Here is a 24,365-nt window from a genome sequence, read left to right on the forward strand (position 1 = left end):
TTTAGGTCATATCACCTTTACAAATGATCTTATGTATGTATGTATGTATGTATGTATGTATTCATTTATTATTATTATTTTTATTATTATCATTATCATTATCATTATCACTATTACTACTACTACTACCACTACTATAAGTGAGTTTATGTGTGGGTACGTTTGTTTTGAGTTGTAATAAAAACCATTCCCTCAATCGCCTCTAAATTTGTCAAAACACGTTGTTTCAGGGGTCCAGCAATACTTTTCATTTCATTTACATAGAGTTGGCTTTGTTTTTTATTTGCATTACCAAATTATAGAAGTTAGTGGCAGTCAAGAAACAAATGGAATGGAACCAATGGAATTGGAATTCCATCATCCAAATACGATGATGTCACAGTTGGGGTGATGGGTGGGGTGAGGGTGAAGGAGGTGAAATATCATAGGGAGACAGGAGTTTCTCTTCCAGTTTGAATTTAATATACAGTCACTGCCATGATTTGTATTTATATATATTATAATAGTTACTAATAACTATGATCTATTAAAACAGTAGATGACCCAAATTTTATAAATTGTCACAGCGACAGTTATTAGAAATGTATCAGATTGCTCCACAGGCTTTATCATAAACTTATTCTGGCATGTTGTATGTTCTGGAATTTTTTTTTTTACAAGTGTTATAAGTGTGATTGTTTGTTTGCTGGAAATCTGATGTACACAATACAAGACCCGGAAGACACATAGATTGACCATTTTACCATTTATGGGTCTGGACACCATTTCTCCAAGTCCAAATAGTGAAATGGTCATGTCTTGACTTCCTCATACTATCAGGACTTTGTTTCTTGGATGATGATAATTTTGTTAGTTCAAATCCATCAATTTGTTAGTTGATGACATCAATATCGTAACATTGTAAGTAGCTTTAGAGTCTGACATTGTTGCAATGCCAGTTTTTTGTCTGTCTATAATTTCATGTTTTGTATTGCACAATAAAGGAAAGAAATCCAGTGTGGTTGTGCACGTGACAAATGCTGTTAATTTCTATTTTGGGTAATCTTGGCATTACCACAGCAACACTAGCACCCATTCAGTAGCCACAGCCAATAATCCACTGCACCATGTTTGCGATTTTATTATCTATATAAATCATTCCTACTTACATACATCAAGCTTTATCAATGTACATGAGATTCATAATGATACACTTTTTTAGAAACAGGAGATGTCACCTCCCCTCTTCTGTGAAATCTGTAAAATGGGGAACATGTTTAATTGTAACATACTCAGCTGTGTAGGTTTCCAAAGTGTTTGTGTTGTTTATTCTTGAGAAGGCAGACTGATAATTTCGTTAATAATTTCGATAAGTTCTTCAGATTTATACTGGTCTAGAATGCATAATTTAGTAATGTATCTATAACTTTGTTAGTTGGGATGACATCATTGTTGTAACTTCGTTGGTTTGAATGACATCACTGTTGTGTACTTAAGAAGCTTTAATCAGATACTGAGGGAAGCGACACAGATTTGGACTGTGCGGTTGACACTGTAATTTGTTTTTTTCTAAACATTTAAAGTTAAATTCCTCATCATAAGAAGTCGTTAGGGTTACGTTCGCGGTGAAGAGGAATAAAGAGAGAGGGCCGTTTTTGAGTTGCAATTCTCTAATTTCCCACTTCACGCGAACGCAGCCTTGTTCCGACATATTTCCCCTCCTCCTCGTCCTCCTCCTCCATCATAAGTCCGCCTTGTTCCTGCCTCCATCTCTCGATTCTGCTCTCACTGCTCGGACGGTGCGTGAAGGTGCGGAGCCGCGTCCCGCTGCTAGGGAAAATTCGAGGAGCTTTAGACGGACATAAAGGCGACATAAGGCGACTTCAAGTGCGACAACGTTGCTGCTGCGTACAGACCAGGAAACCAAAATGGATCCAATGACTCAGTCCACCCAGATCTCTTCGTCTGAAGGCTTCGCTGACGGACACAATTCTGCCACTAAAGACTCAAAGATGTCCGGTAAGAAACAAACGAGGATAATAGAAAATTTAACTGCACTGTTTAATATTACAGATTCCGCATTGAAATGGGCGATCGATAAGGCTCAGCTCACGTGAACGAGGCGGCGACGCGGCGAACAATCGCAGCCATTGTTCCGCAGAGAGCAACACCTTGCTGTCATTGTGCGCTGCGCGTTGCTGTGCGGTGCACGGTGATGTTCCAGGGTTTAGAGGGGGAAACACCTGCGCTTCGTACCCGGACACACGCGGCCAATATCGGGCCTTCAGGAGCTCTGGGCCCCAGCGCGGTGGTGGCGACAGCTCATCGCCACAAAAATGCCAAGTCAGATCTGTCAGTGGAGCTCAACACTGTTTACGAGTGATATGCTATCATAAGACAATATACTTAGGGTTAACCTCTTATAGTCTGAGGTAACCACTTCAATTTAAATGACAGTGTAATGATACCAACATATGCAGAATAAAGATAATTTAAGGGACAATTGGCTTTACAAAGTAAGCGTTACTATAGTGAATTTGGGCGTTTCAATCATCTCTTTGTGGTACAGTGGGTTCGTACTGCGTTACTACTGGGTAAAGGCCCAGCCCACAAAAGTAATTTACCAGGTTTTAAGGGGTTAATAAAGGCTCAATCGGCAACCGGCCTGTCAGACGTTGAAGTGAATAACCAATCAAGCATGACAAATTAAATACATAAACAATTTTGCAAGTTGCCTGTCAGATCAGCTGGACAGAAAGACGATTTAATCGCTAATATTTTCCTATTACGCTGTATTTGTGTTGTACGTCATGTTTTCAGGTGGGGTGTGGCCTGTCATATGGACAGACGTCAGAAAATGATATTTTTTCAAAATAAAACGTCGGGGTGATAAGTTGTTGTTCAGGGTATTAAATGTTGCTGGGCGCTGCACTGCAGATGCATTGTTACTGGGTAACAGCCAGGAAAGGAAGGACATCTTAAAGGGGCAGTGACTATTTTATGATGATGATGATGAAGATGAATGATGAGGGTAAACAAAGCTTCATCATCACTACTATTCCTCACTGCCTGCTGGTTTGTAGTGGTTTCTTCAGGTGAGAACTGTTGATGACACAACAATGCAGTCCTGCAGGCCTCAATGACAGGTTAGGGTGTATTAGGGAGTGGCAGGTTGACCGTGTGTGTGAGTTGGTGTGTGTGTGTCTGAGTGTGTGCCCTGTGTGATTACGCTTCAGAGTCGTCCACTGTTGATCTAAGAGACCGTGGGTTTGAGAAACCGGGTTCTGTCAGTTGTGATTGTGGTTGCAGGGTGGAAACGTCGGGGCGTGGCGCTTGCTACCTCGCCAAGTCTAAAGTTCGTTGTTACAGGAAAGGAGCGTCAAAAGAACACAAGCTAAATTTTTCCCCAAGTGCATTCCAGCAAGAAGAATGTGAATCACTTAAGTGCCATACATACATTTTAGCAAATAAGGTGTTATATGTACATTCGGACTACATAACTCCCGACTTTGAATGGAACGCAACATTTGTGTCTTAAACATGACTCACTTATGCCTTCTGGTGCGACTGTTTCATGATTCAGCACTTTTGTTGTCACGCTTTCGTCGTACAGCTGTTGCCGACACTATGACTGCAAAATTCTCAAACTACAATATAAGAGGCCTTTAAAGGATCCGTCCAATCAAATCAAGACGCGCCGTAAATCACGTCGGGAACCGCAGAGGGGCGTCGGCCATCTTTGTACGGCCTGCATCGCTTTTTGAGCTTTAATTGATCTGTAATTTATAATTCCCCCTGTGAAATGAAGTTTATGTGCTTCTCTGCTCAGGGAATGCTGATGGTGGCTTTTTAAAAACATTCCTGCTTGGTTGAAGCCAGGAATTCTGCTGAGTCACCTTTAAACAGCTGTGGCTCACTGCATTCTCATCCTATGGAAAGAGCTCAGCTTTCTGTTTGTGTCTGTCACACCACAGAATTAGATTCAACACAAGAAGGAATTTAGTTTAGTGTGCAGAGTGACATGTATTCATTAAAACAAATACAAATCGAAGACTTTTACAAGTAGATGATCAATTCGTGGACCATTTGGATGAGTAATTTGGTCTGCTGAAGGGTTAATGAAAGTAAACAAAGTGATTAACGACAATATGAAATGGACAATTTTACTACATTATTTACTTGCATAATCTTAGATTATTTACTTATTAATTGATTACTTATCAATTTAGTTTGCCTCACTGAACGATGCAGTGTAATCTTGTATATAATTTAGTTCTTTAACTTAAACTCGTACAGAGGCGCAACCTTGTTTCTCACTTGACATGACATTTTCAGGGGACGTTGGTTGGCGCACTCCCTCTTGAGGGGCACAAATTATTTTGAAGTCGTCCCACCCACCACATAGGCCACGCCCACCTTTTGTTAGGTTTATGTGTGTTTGCTCTGAGGCTACCGCTGACACCGCGCTCTTTAGCCGGGTCAAGATTTTTCTGCCCATTTACAGCCACAAATTTACATGGGAAACAATGCTAATCAACTATTTGGTTAACAGATAATTATATTACAATTAGATGTAATTGCTTTTTTGGTAATGGGCCAAATGCAAAGACCTGCCGCTAAGCTAACGTCTGCTTGTCTTCTTCACGGCACGGAACACAACTTGACAGAAATGACAGTTGTATTGCAGACTTCAAGCAAGATGACGACATTTAGTCTGTTTGCGAGGAACCAATGAAACGTTTAACATTATGACAATTCATTATAAATATTTGTTGGGACCTTGTCCTAAGAATGATGGACACATACAAATATTGACTCCTCGATGATCAATTCATCTACGTTTACTTTTGCGGCTCCTCCTATTAACTTGCCGCTCAGTATCTTTACATTAACACTTGTATTTGTCCTTCTGCAGTTGAAGGCAAAAATGTGATGCAGCATATGTTGACGGAATGAACAGGAGTTCGCCGTCGTAAGCGACATGTTGCATAATCGCAGTATGAGGCGAGGAAATGCACATGGAGGCAGCATCGGTTACATGCCTGATTGAGTTGATTTTCAGTCATGTCATCATCCGTTACTCTGTTTGAACGTATTTTCCAATGACATTATGGTGTTAATGTAAGGTTTTAAGAAGCCATTTAATGGCCCTTTGTGCCTGCACGTTTTGAGTGGCAGGTGTGTTACTACGAGTAGAAAAGTGCGTGTGTGTCTGCGTGTCTGTGTGTGTGTGTGATGAATGCGTATGAAGGAATGCTGCACCGCAAGGGTGCCAACTCCCCAACCTGCCCCGGTCAGACGCCACACCTCTCCATCCTCAGCTCTGACTCATGACTTGGCACCTTTTCTCACGTTCAGCTTTCAAGGCTTTGATTGACATCAAAGGCAAAGGTGATGTACAGGTTTTTCTGGATGATAAGTTCAGGTTAGGCAGAGGCCTGCAGGGAGTCCACTTCGGAACTAAATTAGGAGCTACTGTATGTCTTATTAGAATAGGTTCTTCTTATCAGCATCCATGACGAGGAAATGGCAACAAAACAAAAATGCCTTTCTGCGCCAGAATCTGACTTTGCCCTTTTTGCCTGGGTTGTTTTGGTGCTGGCGAGTGTGTGCTCAGGTGGAGCGTTTCTAGGGCGATAGCATTTTCTGATGGCAGTGGCTTTTATTTGGGTTTGTTGTAATTATCAACAATCTGTCTGCTTGTTTTGTTCCTGCCTGCATAGCAAATATAAGTGCATGTGTAAAAGCAGAAGTATTAGAGTATTACAGAGTATTAGGGTTGTGGGATCTGTAGAGTTGTTAAGGTTTAACTCTTCTTCTCTCTTCCTGATTGAGCTTCAGTGGATAGGACTCCTCCTCTTCCTCAGCAATGATCATTCTTCTGTCCTTTTTATTTTTCCAGATTCCTTTCTTTCCTCCTCGCCTGTATCTCTCATTCAGTCTCCTCAAGGCAAGTGTATGGTTCTCTTACGCTGCTCGCCCGCCCTCCTCCTCCTCTTCCTCCTCCTCCCTGTCTCACGCTGGCCTTGCTGCACTTCTGCTCTTCATCCCTTTGTTTCCGCTGCCCTTCTCCTGCTTCCATGATTCAAACTAATACCAAGTTTCTGTCCTTGCCCCCTAACTTGTCGTCTCCTAGCCCCTCCCCAAGTCGATCCCCCTCCTCGGCTATGCCAATTGTAATTTAGCCGCTAACATATGGTAGCTATAACTTTCCTTACCAGCACCCCCACCCCCCTGCACACACACACACACACACACACCTCAACATTAAACCTTCATTATGCACCAAGTACCGTAATTAGTCGCCCTGACCTACTAACTGATTTTTATGTTTATTCACTTTGACGTTTGAGGACGAGCATCTGGACGAAGATGCAACTGTTATAAATACATCAACTAATCAAAAAGCTCTGGATGAATTGCGCATTCATATACATATTGTAGTTAAGAATAATAATAGCACAAATAGAACTGCGATCATTTTCTTGTATGTTGGTGGGAGGCCTTGTCACATTAAAAAGGTTGTGTGTGCTAACTACTTAAGACCAATATAGATTCTAACGTTAAACATTTAGGTCATCTGCGTTAAGGACGTCACTTTCACCACGGTCCCTAACCACCAAGCTATAGGGATGCCAGTGAAATCTGTGTTCTTGTAAAATGGTGTAAATGTGTCAATGATTGCTTGAAAAGATGAAACGATACAACTCGGATTAAAAGGATCCCACCTCTCTCCAACATCAAACACACTCTACCACACACGCTCATGCACACACACGCACACACTAACACACACACAGGTTTCTGTCCCGACGTTACACAACACATCTGCAATTTCTTCAGGAAAAACATGCTGCAGTCGTCTGATATGTCTGGCGACCCCGACGTGCGCGCCCCTGTGTTTGTTTCGTCTTTCAGCAGTACAAACGGGCATTAATCTTCAACAGCACCTGTGGTAACACGCATGCATCCAAACAGGTGTGTGTGTCTCCGCCCCGAGACCACTCTCACCTTTCCACAAAATCCTTACAAACACCTGCAAGTTCAGGATCTGTCAAAGCCTGTTTCACCGCTGATAGCGTTATAATCCAACTCACTCTTTGCCGCCTGCTCGCTGCCGTTATGTAGGTCATCGGCACTCACTGTAGGTTCAACCTAATCCCAAGATTGCCACTTTATTTTAAGAAAGCAGAGAAGTTCAAGTTGACATTGTGCGCGCAAGAGTGGAATGAAGCCTAAAAATGGATCAGGTTGGCGTCCCGTGGCGGTGATCCTATCTTCCTCCTGGCCTAGTATTTGAGCCCCCCCCCGCCCCCACCCCCCATGCAAGTCTTGAGGATGAGTGGCACTGGAGGTATCATGCACCGACTGGGGGTCTCGACCTGTCATCGCCTGTGGCTGCTCCTCCACCCTCCACTAAATTAGCTGCTTATGGCTTCCTTATGCATGCCTGCCATCTTTGCTAAAGCTTCAAATATAGGTTTTCTTTGCCCCTTTTTGTTTTTCAGCTCTAAGATGTTAATTTACGAGGTTGAATAGGAAGACGACAGAGTAGAGTTGGCCTTTCTTTCCATTTTCAGCTTTTTGATATCTGAACTCTGGTTGATTCTCTAATCTACGTAAGGATACAACTTGCAGAGAAACATCCACTGAGAGTTCGGATGTAAAGGAGCTGAAGATCACAGTTAAAGATAACATTTTGTAAAATTGTCACTTTGAATGGTTGTCAAGGATGTCAATACTGCACCCAGGGGATTTTGACCTCTGACTCATTGGACCCTCAGCACTTAAACAATAAATTGATAACTGAGACTGTAATGCCGTCATTTATTTAGATTTGGTGGTTTGTTGGTGATACTGGTCAGTGAAAACGTAAACAGAGAGGAAGAGCCCCAGTCTAGGAGTTTCCGGCGCTGAAACACTGTGGTTATCGCGTTGAGAAAGATTGATGAGGACTTTTTCCAAAGCGTGTTCAGAAATCACCTCCTGGAAGTGGTGTTGGTTCTTGTCAAGTACCCCCTGGCTCTGTTTATAATCTGTGAACGAGCTCTGAAAGCACTCGCTGTTTTTGGAATTTGTTTACGAGTGCAGAGCCAAAGGCTGCAACGGCGGGTAGATGGAAAGTCCAGTTTGAACAAGACAATGTATTGTGACGCTCGCTGAAAGGCCTTGCTCCCGCCAGAGACAAAGTGTACAAGTCAGACGTGGGGAGGGAGGGGGGGGTGGGCGTGGTGGTGTTCTCATGCTGACGGCCTGATAAACATTACAAGGTTCAACTCACGATTACAAACGGAATATGTAATCTTTAGTTTTAGCTGCTCCTGTCCGTACAGCTTAATCCTGAGAAAAATCCTATGTCTTTTACGGTTAAACTAAACTTAGGGAGTTTAGCTACAGGGAGCAGAGGGCACAGTGGCTAGGGCCTTGTTCAAGGGCATTGGCAAAAGCTCATATGTTTGATACGGGGAGAAACTGGAGTTATGTTCTGATGATTTGTAGGTTTGGCGGATAAAAAGGATTCAGGTATTTGTTTTGCCTCTGTTTTGGGTTTTCTACCCATCAAGCCGTGCATTTAGTCTGTTTTCTGCAACGATTCGGCTTTGTAGTCTCACTGCCAAAGGGTATAAAATCTGATAAATGTGATTAATCCTATCTGCATCTTCAATTTATGTGTGTATATATATATAACCATGTTATTGAGATGTAAGATTTTAATGCGTGCAGGCTGCCGTAGTTTAATTTAATTTGTGTTTAAATTCAATACGTACAGTTGTGAGATATTTTAGATTTAAATAATTTCCCTGCCTTGTTCTCATCAAGTTATTTTGAATCAGCTAGTCATGGCTTTCCATGAATGGGCATGAGAAACTGGAGCAGCGAGAAAAGTTACAACAGAGAACTTGAGTAGCTCAGATTATTTATCTGCATGGAATCGTTTTTTTGCGGGCGAGAACAGAATTGCTCGAAATAAGCTACATGTGTAGTAGAGGCCGACTTTATGGCATTTACCCGCTATAGATTTCGATTGCATAATCCAGGCTTGTTATTGGAGATAAACCAAGCCTTTTGGTTTACTGGAAGACTGCAAAACTTATTGCCTGAATTGCAATGAAATGTAAACCTTAACCATGCATGTAAATACTGAATGAAGGCGTGAGAGCTATCCACTGGTTTGATCTCTGGAGGTGTCCGAATATAGTCGCCGATTCTCTGTCACAGCAGGTGTGGAAAATGCTGCTCGGTGCTGTAAGGGATCATGTGATTATTGGAGCAGTTGCCGAAAACATTTTAGGAACTCGGTGCTTCCAGGATGGTGTGGTGTTCAGCTAACTGGCGTGATGAAGCGATGGTGGATTAGCAGTTTAACGTGACCTAGTTGGCTGCACGTAAACGGTTGTGGTGAGCTGATAATGCACATTGCTCCTGTGTTGATACGATTGTCTGCTAGGCTTTTGTGTAGGAAATTAATGTAAAATCGGATTGTTGATGTTATCCTGTTCAAATGATCGTTTTTGAGACATTTTTGATGTACAGGACTGAAATTTTATAAAATTTCCTGGAAAAAATCTATTCCTCTGAGTTTTGTTTTCACTCTTCCAAGATTTATTTTAGCCTAGTGCTGCACAAAAACAACTTTTTCAGATGGCTTTGACGAATCAAAGCTGAAAAGTAAAGGGTGCTGCTTACTGTTCCATATGACTACAAAATTCTGTAGCCTATCTTAGGGTCTAGGACGGCAGACGGTGTTTAGTATGCTGTAGTGAAAAATTACTCGATGTTGTTAGTCATTTTTTCATACCTAAGCAGCAAAACGAAGGTTGCTGAGGATTGGATACTTGCCGCCATGCACTACCCATAAATCTCAACAAGGTTTTGTACGGTCCAACGCGTTCGGAGCAATCTGATTGGTAGAATTGGGGGTTCAAACTGGAAGACAAAGCAGATGACGCGTAGGAAAACAAAGAAACAACAAGCTGGAGCAGATAGAGGAGCTTTGTTCTGTATACTTTTTATTGAGAGGGGTCAACTGGATTTCAGTTTCTGGGCTTTGTTCCATGGTTTCTGTACATGTGGGTAAGTAAGTGTGTGAAAAAACGCGTGAACAGTAACGACTCAAACTGTAACTCAAGTTTATGTCCTGACAAATTTTGTTTAATTTTTCATTTCTCATTCATGCATCTTAATTGCAGCTTATTGTAGTGGTGTAGAGCAGCATGCAGAAAGTAAGAAACTCATCTCTTCTAAACTTAACGTGCATCCCACGCTGCGATGCATGATGGCTTGGGCTGCAGCATCAAGTTCTTGCTGAAAAATAATAATAATAATAATATTAATGATAGAAGTGCATGGGAGTTGTGTGTGATTTATCTGCCCTCCCCTCTTTTTCCTCTTCGCCGCCCCATTTTCTGCTTGGCAATGCAGACAAAAGAGTGGTTCTGGGCTCTGATAAGCCCTCTGAAGGTGTGGTGGCCACATCCCTTCGCTTCCCCTCCCAACCCGGCTCGTTCTCACCCGGTAGTTTCGGAAGCGACGCAGGGCCTCTGGACGAACAACCCGATTCACCGATTAAGACGTCACCCGTGTCAGAGCGGATAAAGGCACTGGAAGCTCTCGCTGCCAAGAAAAGGGAGCCAGAATTTCGAAGCGACAGCAGTTTCCCTCATTACAGAGAGCGTTACCTAGAAAAATCTCCCACTGAGACCGTCACTCCAAATGTCCAGAAGAAAGGAAGTCCAGTGGAGAAAGAGTCACCAGAATCTCCTTTTGAAGTACTTGGAGATTTAAGACATGTAAGTGAATTTGAAGAAACGGCAGACTGGATGAAGACTCATTTACCTCCAGTGCCAGACTTTGACGATGCTTTAAATTTGATTAAAGCCACGGCTTCAGAATGCAATACCACGTCAAATGAGGTGAAGGAGACTGATGCAGTTATCCCTGATGCTCCAGCGGCTTTTGCAGGTGTGCCCGACGATTTCATGGATTCTCCTAAACTGGAGGATGAACTCGGTGATCCACAGAAGCAGCCATGTGTAGAGGAGGAGTCCGAGTTCGATCTTAGCTTTCTGCCAACTGCCTACATGTGGGATCAGCAGGAGAAATCTGCCGTTCAGGCTTCATCGAATATGAGCTCTGCTCTTCCACCATCACCTGTGCCTCCTGCAGGCTTTGGTGCATCTCACACCGTCTCATCACCTGTTGCCATGGATGCCAAACAGAATGTTTCAAATGCCAAAAAGGCCTTGTTGGCTGGAGATTTGGATCCTCCAGAGACGGGTGAAGTGGACAGCTCAGGAGAATCGGATGACACAGTGATTGAAGATGGAGTCTCTGCTCCTGCTGCTGTCCTTCCTCTAGCAAATGATCCCACTTCCCCTGTCCCTCAGGAAATGGAGACCCCTCCACCCAGAGCCGAGCGAAAATTAATGCAGGTTCCAACGATAAACGTTATCGAGACAGATGAGCCAAATTATAGTGAAGAGGAGATGGAAATGGAGCTTGAGGCAGAGGAAGATGAGGGTTATGAAGTTGTAAAAGAGCCTGAGCCAGAACACACTGCAGCTGAACCACCCAAGACCCGCCCCTTGGAAACTGAATTCATGGAAGGCTACTCTCCTCCATCCTCACCCGTAGACTCTGATTCTGAATGTTCTCCCAAACACCAAATAGTTGACTTGAACACTGAAACGGCACGCCAGGAATTTCTGTTTAAAACAGACGCAGTACCCAATACTGGTGCCTCACAGGACTCAAAGTCGGATTTACCCCAAGTGCAACCTGAGAAATCGCAGCCCACTTTGAATAAATTTAATGATGACCCTCTCAATGTCTCTAATGAAGAAGTGGACTTCCCAGACAACGACGACGAGTGGTCAGATGAAGTACAAGAAATCCTTTTTGAGCCTAGCAAACCTGATCCTACCTCCCAGGAAGTGGCTCATCCCACCAAATCTGATATGAGGGATGAAAAGATGAGAACGCCTGAGAAAGACGCTTCTATTGAGACGGTTTCCCTTTCCAAATCCAGCTTCATGCAAGACGACATGTACGACGGGCAGTCATTTGATTACGATTTCAATTCACCTGCTGCCTTGGTAAACATTCATGATGAGAAAGTGCTAAGTCATGCAAGGGTCACACCACATGACATTCCAGAAGACCCTCAAAAACTGGAGGACTTCGGCCTAATAAGTGATGATAAAAGCTTTCCCAAACCAGATGGTCAGGTTTCTTCACAACAGTATCCCACAGATCCATATTCCAATTTCCGAAGTGAGCCACTGAGCAACATCAAGGATTCATACTCTGAGAATAAAATGAGTGGTGACACTGTTACAGATGACAGCGAATCCGCCCTGGTGGAAATCATTGGCTCAAAGACCCAGAAAGACATGAATGCCAGTGCAGAAAACATAGAGCCCGACTTCTCAGAGTGTGGCCCAAACGACAGCTTTGTGGACTTCATGCGAGAGTGTCTAAAATCGAGGCAGGATGAAGATGTTGGCCCAAAGGTTGAGGCCTTAGAAACTAGTTTGCCTGCTTCCCGTTACCCTCCAACCATGGTGATGGATCTTGAGCAAGAACGGCTGACCATCAGTGCCCTCAAAGAACTGGGCAGCAGTCAAGATGAAGAGGAGGTGGCAGTGCTCCAACCCCGTACAAATAATCGTGACCTGGACGAGGCCGATCACAATGCTGCTGCATCGCTATCGCAGTCTTCCTTTACCAATCCTCGTGCCAAAAGCGACCTTGCTATGGACCGCACATTTTCCAAAGAGGTAGAAGCCATTGATGAATGGATGGCTGAGGCCTATCACCTCGCTGAGCATGTCTTGACAGCAATACTAACCCACCTATCAGGTAATGCCTCTTCCTCCTGGGCAATCAGCCTGCTAACCTCATGCAGTCAAATCAACTTTTCTTACTTGCACCTTTTAACCTGCTCGATCCTTCCGCCTGTAGTTTGTTTTTGTGTTGTGCAATAACATGTAGGGGGGGTGGTGTGTACTAACAATACCTTTTGCTGACAAACGTTGGTGGAAAATTTTCACCGAGATCTTTAAAAGTTGCGAAGTGGAGGTCAAGCAAGGATCTATGTTATGCAGAGTTAATCGTCTGAACATGCACAAAACTGTGGGAATGGATCAAAATAGATGGATAGAAAGAATAGATTTACTTAATTGATCCCAAACTGGGATAGTGTTCTGTCACAGCAGCATAACAGTAAAACACGCTAGAATAAATGAAAACACAACACACACACAGTAGTAAATAAATAAAAACATAATAAATAGAATAAAGTAGTTAAAGTGCAAAATATTGATTAAAGGACAGAACACGTGGATGTCACTCAAACGAAGACAATGGAGCAGAGTGTTCTCTTGTGGTGGACAGTGGTGAGGAGTTGTAAAGGGGACATGGCAGCGGGCAGGAAGGATCTCCTGTATCGGTCTTTGTGACATCGATGCTGGATTAGTCTCTTAGAGAAGGAGCTCCGCTGTCTGTCCAGTAGGTGATGCAGAGGATGATCAGGGATATCCATGATGGATACCAGTTTGTTTAGTGACCTCTTCTTCATCACAGTCCCAAAAATATCTGGGTTGCTGCACATTACAGAGCCAGCCTTCTTAATACGTTTATGTGTTAAAGTGTGTTTAAGTTTAAATGTGAGCAAGCAGCAGCAGTAGTATGGGGGAAAACCAAGAAGAACACACAGAAATGTTGGCAATCAAAACATGACTGTCCGAACCCAACGTCTAATGTTCAACCAGGTCATTTCTGAGATACCTGTTGGGTTCTGTGATGAAGAACCACAGTCCACACATTGCTGTATGGCAGTGGTTCCAAAAGTTGTGGGCGCGACCCCTAGCAACATAAACGCAGAGCTACTCCAGGGGGGGGCGCGGCGCGGCGGAGTGAAAAAACTTCTGATCTATAAAAGGAGGGCGCGAAAGAAAAAGTTTGGGAACCACTGCTGTATGGGAACAACTTCAACTTTTACTGATAGAAGGCAAATATTACTTAGGTTTACTGATTATTTAAGTTTTCTCAGCATGCCTACTGGATGCGTTCCATAAGACCGAATTTTTGTTGGTTGAGTTCATCTTCTAAACTCTCCTGTGTCTGGTCGGGTCGGACTCCAACACAAACCGGTAAAGTACGATCAGTGTTGCATCAAGTTTGATAAACAAGATTACAAAAGAAAAAAGGAATAATAGAAGTGAATATAATAAGACATAACATTAAAAGCCTCTTTGCACGCAAAGAATTATATTATTTAAAAAAAAATAAAGCTTTACACTGAGCTCCAGTCGATGCAGACTTAATCCAGATAACAAGGGTGTGATTGATAGATATAACAAACAGCTGATTAAGTGGGTTTTATGTTCACAGCTAACAAAAGATACAGTACAGATTCTGGACTGACAGAATTTTTCTCATGTTTCATTCTATGTCTGTTTTTTTGTCCATTTATGCCCTGCGGGAGAAATGGCACTTTTACCCTGTACATGATTCTTGAGCTACTGAGCTCATTCTGGCAGTCAGCATCTCATACAATGCATGGCTTTTATCAGTAGAGCTCCAGTAATAAATCTGGAATATTGACAGTGAAGATTATTTGGTACATCTTGATTTGGCAGCAAAAACAAACATTTTCTTTAGATACCACTGTGTAGCGTTTGTGTAAATGTGACCTTTTATTGGTGAATTTTTAGCGGTTTACTAGTTCTAGCAGCCTGGTTCAGAGTAGAGCAAACTTTCAACTCTGTTCACCGTTAAATGAGGTGCAGCTGTGCAAATCAATAAAGACATGATGTAGCCTGCAGTTGTCACAGAGGATAGACCATAGTGTACTGCTGTGTGAACACTAAAGTGATCCCCTCTCCATCTGAGCCTTTGACCCCTCACTGCCCTTTGTCCTTTAAAGCTCGGCACACAGTCTGGGTGGGGGTTTCAAACATGGTGGCTGGGCATCGGCTTGCAAAGATCCTGTAAGTCACGCGGTAAAATGTCAAGCCGAGTGTTGGGTTTCTGCATGGACGTTCCACTGCCGAGTACAGTTGAAGATCGGTCAAGAATGATTTATTATTTAACCAGTACATACTGTTCATAATCTGTTGCTGGGCTAAATGGGAGTCATTCTTGGACACAGATCTATTTTGCTTGGTATGGGGGTGATATCGCATGAGCTGCCAACTCATGGTAGAAGACAACCAGAAGTTGGTATAGGATAAAGATCCAGGAAAACAGGTCACAGGATCAATGGTCATAGGTGAACATATATGTATCGAATTAAAAGGGTTTAACACATGGATCCATCAGGGTCCATTCAAAGATCTACAGACCTGTAAGAGAGCCCCCAATATCTACACAATGATACAACTTGCAAAAAACTGACGACAAAGACCAGGTTGGAATGTAAATGAGGTGAATATCATGAAGATTTGTAACATTGCCTGTGTTTGGCTTTAACTTTCAAAGGTTACTGCAGTCCCGAGTACTCCCTCTCCTCCATGCAAACATGATCTCACACACACTTGCTGGTATGCAGACGGTAATCCTAACGCATGCAGTGCCACATGGACTTGTCAGACACTAAAGCGTAGACTTGGCACATGAGAGAATTCCACAATGGGGCTGGAGTGACCAAAATGTGCTGAGAAGACGAAGGAAACGTTGATGGTTTTGAAAGCATTTGTAGCAAACCTGCATTGGTTATATCAGAGTGTGAGTGTAGTCGGTGATGTAATGCGTTCTTCTTTTTGTGTCCCATTCTGTATAAGAGCTCATGCTGCTGACTCTTCTCCCTCCAGCCCAGAGCCTCGCTGCTATTTTGGTGCTGCTCTGCAGTGCTGCTCCATGCCTCACTAGATTATTAGGCTGGGCACACTTGGCTAGGTAGGCTCACCAAGGTGGGCGTGTCTGTTTCTAGTTGGGTTCCCTTCATTGTTCGCACCGATGGATCATTGCCACGCCATTTTTTCCAGGACTTGCGTAGCAGCAGCAGCCCTCTGTCCCCCTGGTGATGATTGAGCTTCAGCAACTGGCTTTAGACACAATTATGAATCTTCCAATATTTATAATTGATTTAAAAAAAATACATATTTTCCAATTCCAACCATAAAAAGACGCTGTTTCATGAAACTCTAAACTTCTGGGAAAGGCGCACATGAACGTCTTTTTCAAATTTATGTAGCGGAACAAACCTTCACTTTCGGTGAAAGATTAGCATAGTTTCTTTCTGTGCATTGTTGTAATCAACGCAATTATAAAAGTTAAGGAAAAATGGAGCACACTTTAAGTTTCACTTTTCTCTGTAGCGCTCGGTGTCGAGAAGAGAGAACTCAAGCAGCACGCAGTGAAGGGGACTCTGGGAAATATGTTTGTCGGAACCTCAGAATTTCCCCTACATTGCGACTTCACAGACGTATCTAATAGGAGTGTGTGTGGGGTTGGGATTTTCGATGAATTCATCTACCAATTATCAATCAATCATATATTAATTCATGAAACAAAAATATGTTTTTTTTAAATTACTGTATTTTTTTTTTATGGAATGTCTAACATTTAATTCTATATAGAACGTCACCAAGTCTGCTTCTACATCAGAAATATGCTATATAAGTACTCGCACATTGCTATGTGAACAAGTCGTTTTTCGGGCATTATTCGATGAAGTGAACCACAGCTTTAAGAATGTTGAAACTTGTTGCTGGAGTTTTGAAAGATCGGCTCAAGTCGAGCGGTCTGGGTCGGATTTGCGTTAATCCTTTGTGTGCAGGGAGGTCGGTGAGGTGGTGCGGTCATGTGAATCAGATCGAGGTGGTTTGTAATCTCCACTTGTATTTGACTGCTCAAGACACTCGCACAATAACTTTTCTTTTGTTTTTTCACAGAAGCAAACTTTTCTGTCCAGCTCTGTAATGGGGTCACATAAATGGAGCGAGGGTTTGAACATGCACACTTGTGCTGTGACGCACTGTCACCATGGTTTCATGCGCTTGCTCAAACACGGGAAGCCGCACACTGCCTGTTCAGTATTCATTTATTCTTTTTCTGGTTTGAGCTCAAGTGCAGGTTTGAAGTAACTGTTAAGAAAGAGAAACCTATGAAACGAGACAATCTCCAGTGCAAGTTCCTTCCTCCCGCAACGAGGGGAAAGGGCAGCTGGTTTGACTTCCTGTGGTGTGTGTTCAGGTCCTATATAACGCATGTTCCCATTAACAGGCGAACTCACAAGCCTGCGGCCCCCCCGAGGTTTCACTCCACGTGCTCTCCAGCACTTACACTAGTCGCCTTTAACCCCCTCCCCCCATGTGGAGTGGAGGGGAAGGAAAGCCGAGTCACTCCAGTGTTACATAACGGGCTGCTACAGAAGCCACAGTTTCTGCCGGATGCGGCCGGACCACAAACTGCACGGTTGATATTTCACTGGTACCAGCATGTTAAATCTACATGTTTGTCCCAACAAATTCAATCATAGTTTAATGATTGATCTTGTTCTTTTAATTGTCAACATAAATGAGTGACTGATTCTCGGCTAATACATAACTCGTTTGGACTTACGATGTCGGTTAGCTACACGTTTTTGGGTCCACCCTCTTCTTTATTTATTTTTTTACCATTGGCTGCCAAAGTTGAGTGGCTGGTGAATGAATCGGTTCACTGTAAGCAAACTTGGTGCACATGTGACCTCACCACCGCGACGAGTGAAACATGAATCAACCTGATAGCTGCGATGCAAAAAGTAAAATTTGTCCAAAACTTTGTCTGTGTGTGCGTTTACGACATGGAATCGCTTTGGAATTTCATTGGCAAATTAGAGAAGAAGCTCTGGCTAAAACAACTTCATGGTCATACTGTAGTTCTGATGAAAGGTAAAAGCCACGTTGGTGATAAAGATCATCTCCTCCCCCTTCCCCTCTCACCACAGTGAAGGACCTGATCCACTGGCGGGACCCCAAGAAGTCGGGCGTGGTGTTCGGTTTGTCCATGCTGACGCTGCTGTCGCTGGCGGCCTTCAGCGTGATCAGCGTGGGCTCCTACCTGCTGCTGGCTCTGCTGTGCGTCACCATCACCTTCCGCATCTATAAGTCTGTGGTCCAGGCAGTCCAGAAGTCCAGTGACGGACACCCCTTCAAGTAAGTGGATCCACATTTTAAGCGCCATCGGTAATCGAGGCATATGGTTTGTCATTGCTGTAATAATGTAACGTGGGTGATGGGCAAAAAATAGTCCTTTGTGTTCTTGCATATACCGATACTATATGTTGTTGCTTTACTCGTATGTGTATGATGGTTTTGACGTATTGCTGAAATCAAATGAACGCGCCCCGATTAGCTTTCGCCCCATCGTTAATGTTTTCCTGCGGCATGTTCAGCCGGGGTGGTTAGCCTCATTTTGTGCTCGCCTTCCTTCCCTCTCCGCAGAGCACTGATAGATAAGGATGTCAGCATTCCCCCCGAGACTTTCCGCAAGCACGTGGATGCCAGTCTGACCTACATCAACCGAGCCCTGAAGCAAATGAGCCGCCTCTTCCTGGTCGAGGACCTTGTGGACTCCCTGAAGGTGAGCAACCCTGGAATCGGTCAAAATACCACATGGTCTGTTTAGCTCTGCCCACTGGTCATGTGATCATTCTGAATGAAACGTTCGCTGTCCTGTTCTTCTGACTTTTGAAAGAATCACTGTTGCACCATGTCCTGAAATCTCGACTTCCTGTGAAGTTTACTGGGTGCTGTGGTTTGATGCTGTATTGCAGCAAAGCTTTAAATAGTGGAGGGTCAGGTTTCACTGCAGTGACACACACACACACACACACGCACACACACACACACACACACACACACATTAATATTAAACCTTTACACATCCGTATTGTTCATATTCTGAGACCAGAGTTTTTAATCACACATAATTTGCCTGTGTAGCAAATTTTGAACCACAATTGATCTGTTCAACTAAAGAATTGATGTACATAAAGCATTAATGTACATTCATTTATGACTGAAGTGTGAGAGTGAAGGGTGAATTTGTGAATTGTTTAGGTTTGGAACTAGAAGAGCAGCTTAAATTCTCATGTTCCAGCTTTCCATTTAAACAAACGAAGCAGCTTCATTGTACAAAAATCTGCAGCTTTACAGAATATCAATATGGTAAATATTTACATCAAGCTCAAAGAGTGTAAATGTGGTTGTTTTTACTCAAATCAAATTCTAAATGAGTCACATTTGAAAGGAATCTTGAGTCTTATGGACTCGCCCCATCAACCATCTGTATGAACTATATATATTCGGCGAAACCTTCTGCCGTCGATGTTGTCGTCCTCTCTATAAGTTGCCATCTCGTTTTCTCCTCAGCTGGCTGTGGTCATGTGGCTGTTGACCTATGTGGGAGCTGTATTTAACGGGATCACCATTCTCATCTTGGGTAAGTCGGGGGCCGCCTTCCTGTCGTGCTTATTTGCGTCACCTGATATATTGCATCCAAAGTCTCAAAGGGCAAGTCAAACATCAATTGCAAGAGAATCCCTTTGGTAGCCTCTGCTCTCTGTGTGAAAGGTCATGCTAAAGCCACACAAGGGAATTATAATTAAATAGTTACATATGGGATCTGACTCGGATGTTTTAGTTTATTCATTTATCAACCTGAAATCCTTTTCATTAAAAATGATACTGTGCTCCCCAGCTGACATCCTGCTCTTCGCTGTGCCGCCCATCTATGAGAAGAACAAGGTGAGTCTGTCCTCCGTTACGTACATCGCTATGAGTCAGACTAGGGTCTGGCTGAGTGTTGCCTACTGAGAAGAAGATGGATGTTGTCATCGCACTTACTTTGAACTTTATTGGATTCGCCTGAAGTCACTCGATAATTTCCATTTTTAGGTTTGACATTTATGTCCTCTTTTGCGGTTTGTTTTTCAGACCCAAATTGATCAATACATCGACGTGGCACGCACTCAAATCAACACCACAATGGCCAAGTAAGTAACTGTGACACGAGAGGCCATGGGCTCCACTTAGTCTTGAAATTGAAGCTCTAATCCCACTCACGAGTAACGAGCACTTGATTTTTCCTTTGTCTTCCAGGTTGCAAGACAAACTTCCTGGAGCTGTGAAGCGCAGCAAAACTGAATGATCGCCTCCCTTAAAAACTTCGACATCACCATTGACCCCATCTTCATCACCATCTCACACCTCCTCCTCTCCCCCGCCCCCAACCCCGACACCCCCCCTCCGACTCCGATCACCTCCTTCGTCACCACCACTGAACCTCGCTAGGTAGAAAACCCAAGCTACTCGATATTGTATGTAAAAACTACTGCGCAGCTTAACTCGCAAAAGCATTAGAGAAGAACAGTGCCTGCACGGACAGGAAGCGCGTCACCGGCAAGGACCCCCCCCCCCCCTCCGCCTGCCTGCACGCGCAACGGAGGCAGGGCAAAGTGAACTAGACTTAATCTAAGACCTGGTTTTGTAGCGTAGTGGGGCGGCGGGGGGTGACAGCCGTTTGTCACGAAAATGCAAATGTCTGTACCTAACCCGCACGTTTCCACCGAAGGTTAATACGTAATTTACTTAAAATAAATGACTTTCCGAGTGTTACTGTAGCGAGTCTCGTCCTGCTCTCTGGCTCTACAGCCATTGTGTGAATCGATATTTGTAGGTTGTTTTGTTGCCGTTTGGCCTGTTTATCACATTTTTTCCGTTCGCCTCGCAGGCTCGTGTGTACGTTTAGTTTCTGCAATGCACTGAACCCTTTCTTTTTTTTTTGTTTGTTTAACCCACAAGCAGGTTGAAATAAACATAAATGAATCTGGAGCCAGCTGTGATGATTTGGTCTAGTTCACCCCGTTTGGATCTGATGCGTTTTCGGATGGTTTTTCTGTTTGTACGCTCACTTTATGATAATGAGCTCACTGCTGTACTGAACGCGGTAGCCTCGCTTTTTATATCAAGACATGTTCTCTCACTTTACAGCAGGCCTAACTCCTCTTTTGTCGCACAGTGTTAAAAGTCTCGCGTTCACTTGTAAATTTTTGAGTATTCTCATCACTACTTATTACTATTATTGATATATTAATTATAGGATGGCTGCTTTGACTTCCTGTTAGCTTGACGGCAGCATTGTCAGATTTTCATTGTGTCATTGAGCTTCATAATTTAAATTAGAGGAATACATTTTGGATAGTTCCGTAGATTAAAGATCTGCTCTCCGATTTTGCTTTAGAACCCCAAACCCATATATACCATCAGCGAAAACGTAACTCATGACTCTGCAGATGACCTGTGAGACAGGTGGTCTGTTGATGGCTGTAGTCCTCGTCACGACATTGTAGGAATGCATGATTAAGCAAGGCTAAGTCCCACAGAAACACGGCCCGAAAGCTAAGGTTGTCGTCCTTCCTACAAGGGGATTGCAATCCAGATTGCTGAGAAAAGGCAGGGGAAATCTGTGGAATTCAGGCAAAATCTGGGAGTGGAAAGCAAGGAGGTTAGAAGCAGAAGCTGAGTGTTTTCGTAGTGACTTGTTTGTTTTGTTTTTTTGATTTCCATGAATGGCATGTCATAGTGTAAAGCTGGAAACTGATTCTCCCCCTTTATATGGGCTGTAACATATTCCTGACCCCCATTTTTGTTTACTATAATTATTACTTGTGATTGTTTTGATGGTGTTTTGCAGTTGGCACTGCTGCATCAACTTTGTTTTTAAGGAAGGAAATTATAGGAGCAACTAAAACAATGTCACATAAATGTTGCTGTCCCTTTCACCACGGAGTAAATTTCCCCTGAACTCTGAACGGGTCGAAGTTGGCCGAACTATTTTGCATCTATCTTTTGTTCATTTCAAATCCTCCTTGCACGTCCCATCTTTTGCGTTTCTGGAACATTCCTTCCATCGGGTGTCATCTCGCATCACCATCGGCTCATTTCCATCAACACGGAATGGGTTCAGTTCTGTTTTTGTGCTTTTCCACCCAAAAAAAAATTGGTTTGGAACCGATAGTTCTTTGTAGAACCTCAACTGGCAACTGTGATGACTTTGCGAGTGGGCATGAATCGTTACTTGCAATTGCGCCACAACAAATTGGTGGAAATGCAGGCCAGTTTGCTAGGTAGCACCTGGAGATTCCATGGATACTGAACAAAACTGATGCCACATCCTTTGAGATGGAAAAGCAGCTTATGTGATTTAAACTGATATTCTGGCAATCATACCAATTTTAACGGGTTTCAAGGAAAACCGACTGTCAATTTAGTAAAATTGGCAGAATATCACTTAAAAGCTGAAGTATGCAACTTTTGGACTCGTGATGGAATGTGTTGACTCTGCTCTGATTTAATTTTGAACATTTATTTACTTAACATTGTTTTAAGATTTGCTCATATTTGTCAAAATAAGTTCATTTAACTAACGCCGCCAGATCATTTTGGGAAGTTTGACTTTTAGCAGACAAAAATTCCTCCAAATTAAGCTCCAGCTGAAACATTTACTCACAATTGGCGTTAAAACTTTGATTTGAAAGCAATGTGCTGTAATTATTCCTAACAATTCATGCAAACACCATAATCAGATTTAAATTGGCAAATGAGTGTTTACTGTGTAAGAAAAAAACAACTTGTAAAATCGTTAAAGTTAAAATCGTCCGATTAGAAATTTTTGATTTATTGCCTTAATTGGATTAGAATTGTTGTGTTAGCAGTCCCATAAACGTGCTGAGTGAAGGCAAAGGTGATGTTACCTGTGTTGCTGTACGTCATTTCCTGGAATCATTGTTGGTTCATTCTCTGGAGTGTAATACATAATCCGAACAGAGACGTTGTGAGCGTCTTCCCCGCTGCATGTTGCGTTCCTCCTCTTCCTCTTCGTTGCAGTGCGTTTCTTCGGGAGTTTGCCAGAGCCGAGTTTGACTTTTTATTTTGGCTTTGGATTCTGCTGGTAACTTAGACGTTGTTCACTAATATCGGCTCTGTTTTGTAACGATAAATATGACTTTGGTTCAAGTTTTGAAGCTTTGGGAAAAATGTTGCAGAAAAAAAGAAAACAGAAAAAAACGTATGTGGTCTCTGTACTGATGTCAACGTGAAATTAATAAAAACACGTCAAAGGACTGCGACTTTGTGATCTGTTGTCTCCATATCCACTTTATAGCCTTTAAGCGGTTTTCCAGGTCTGACATCCCCACAGTGTAGGACTTTCTATATTTATTATGCAATTATGCTGTACACATGAACATGAATACTTTATGATTTCAGTATGTTGCTGAAATTAGAACTCTATAACACTCCACCTAAATTTTGTGCACAGACAACATCCTGTTCCACTGCATATAGAATACCACAAGATAGTTATTGCACAACACAGAACAGCTGACTGGTTAGTCTTGAAAACCTCAATCTCTTTATAAATTTAGGATATTTATGTCAAAAGATTGTGGTGAACTGTTCTGGATTGAGCTCTGTAGCCATTGAAGATGCATTCTAACTGTTAGTACTTTACTGAATCAGCTCTATCTCAGTTAGATAATGATGGTAGCTGCATATTACTCGCCTATGCCTGGAAAAATATAACTCCTATTTGAAGATGACTTTCTGACCACCAGATCCAGATCTTACTGATCCAGATCCAATAATAGTTTTAGTTTGAAGGCTGGCTGTACGGTCCCTACCATCTAGTGTTCACCTGGTGTTCAAACAGGAGAAGCAGTGTGAATGGTTGTGTATAGTCTTAAAATGTTTAGAATAAAATGTTTGCATTACTCTGTGAGAAATGATGCAGTTCATCCTTGTATGTTGATGGTTTATTCAAAGGTTCATCAACGAGACGATGCATATCTGAAATGTACAGATCAGGTACAAAGAAAACGAAAGTAAACGAAGCGATGGAATATCAGTAACCTTGGTGTGCCCCCCCGACCCCCACCCTCCCACCCCCCCCACCCCATACACAAACACAAAACAAACGCGCACTCAAGCTAATCTCATTTTAACAGACGTATCATTAACTTCACTTCATCTTTAAATAATTAAGTGCCATGTCAGAAGTCATTTTTAGAGTGACCTGGGGGCTGCACTTCCAGTCGGTAAATGCTGTGCGTGGACACGGACGCCCACGTGTCATCTTAAACGGAAAACCAGAAAACAAACCAAGAAACTGTTTCTTTAGGGGACACTTCCTTTGAGGTTCTGTCACACACACCGTACGTTTACATGAAACCAGAAAGCCAAGTATTTATCCTTACTGTGATTAAACACGTGATGTACACAGGATGTCGCATTGCTCAGAAGGATATAAGGGCGGCGCCTGCATAGGAGCCCAAAGGCTGCGCCCTTCACCGAATCGCCATGAAATGATGCACAGCTCATTTCTGGTCACACACTCAC

General features: G+C 42.9%; 1 protein-coding gene across 2 annotated transcripts; it reads left to right on the plus strand.

The window, feature by feature from the left end:
• The first annotated feature begins 1,704 nt into the window (after positions 1-1,704).
• Positions 1,705-23,093, plus strand: rtn3 (reticulon 3). 2 transcript variants are annotated; one of them, XM_076150188.1, is made up of 8 exons: positions 1,705-1,998; positions 5,882-5,929; positions 17,915-18,122; positions 18,411-18,549; positions 19,341-19,410; positions 19,669-19,715; positions 19,905-19,963; positions 20,070-23,093. In XM_076150188.1, the coding sequence occupies exons 1-8, from the start codon at positions 1,908-1,910 to the stop codon at positions 20,116-20,118; spliced, it is 711 nt and encodes a 236-aa protein (XP_076006303.1). In that variant the 5' UTR covers positions 1,705-1,907; the 3' UTR covers positions 20,119-23,093. The 2 variants fall into 2 exon arrangements, with proteins under 2 accessions (XP_076006303.1, XP_076006375.1); XM_076150260.1 differs by lacking the exon at positions 5,882-5,929 and having other exon boundaries at positions 1,706-1,998.
• The last annotated feature ends 1,272 nt before the right edge of the window (positions 23,094-24,365 follow it).

This window comes from Genypterus blacodes, unplaced genomic scaffold, assembly GCF_046128005.1.
Source record: "Genypterus blacodes isolate CSIRO-AG114 ecotype Tasmania unplaced genomic scaffold, CSIRO-AGI_Gbla_v1 ptg000002l_1, whole genome shotgun sequence".
Lineage (NCBI taxonomy): Eukaryota > Metazoa > Chordata > Actinopteri > Ophidiiformes > Ophidiidae > Genypterus > Genypterus blacodes.

What these genes read in the sequence shown, in the direction of transcription:
- rtn3 (XM_076150188.1), top strand. Translation starts at nt 1,908, where the DNA reads ATGGATCCAATGACTCAGTCCACCCAGATCTCTTCGTCTGAAGGCTTC. An exon ending in CCATCTATGAGAAGAACAAG is followed by an intron (nt 19,716 to 19,904) that starts GTGAGTCTGTCC and finishes TTTGTTTTTCAG; the next exon opens with ACCCAAATTGATCAATACAT. An exon ending in ATCAACACCACAATGGCCAA is followed by an intron (nt 19,964 to 20,069) that starts GTAAGTAACTGT and finishes TTTGTCTTCCAG; the next exon opens with GTTGCAAGACAAACTTCCTG.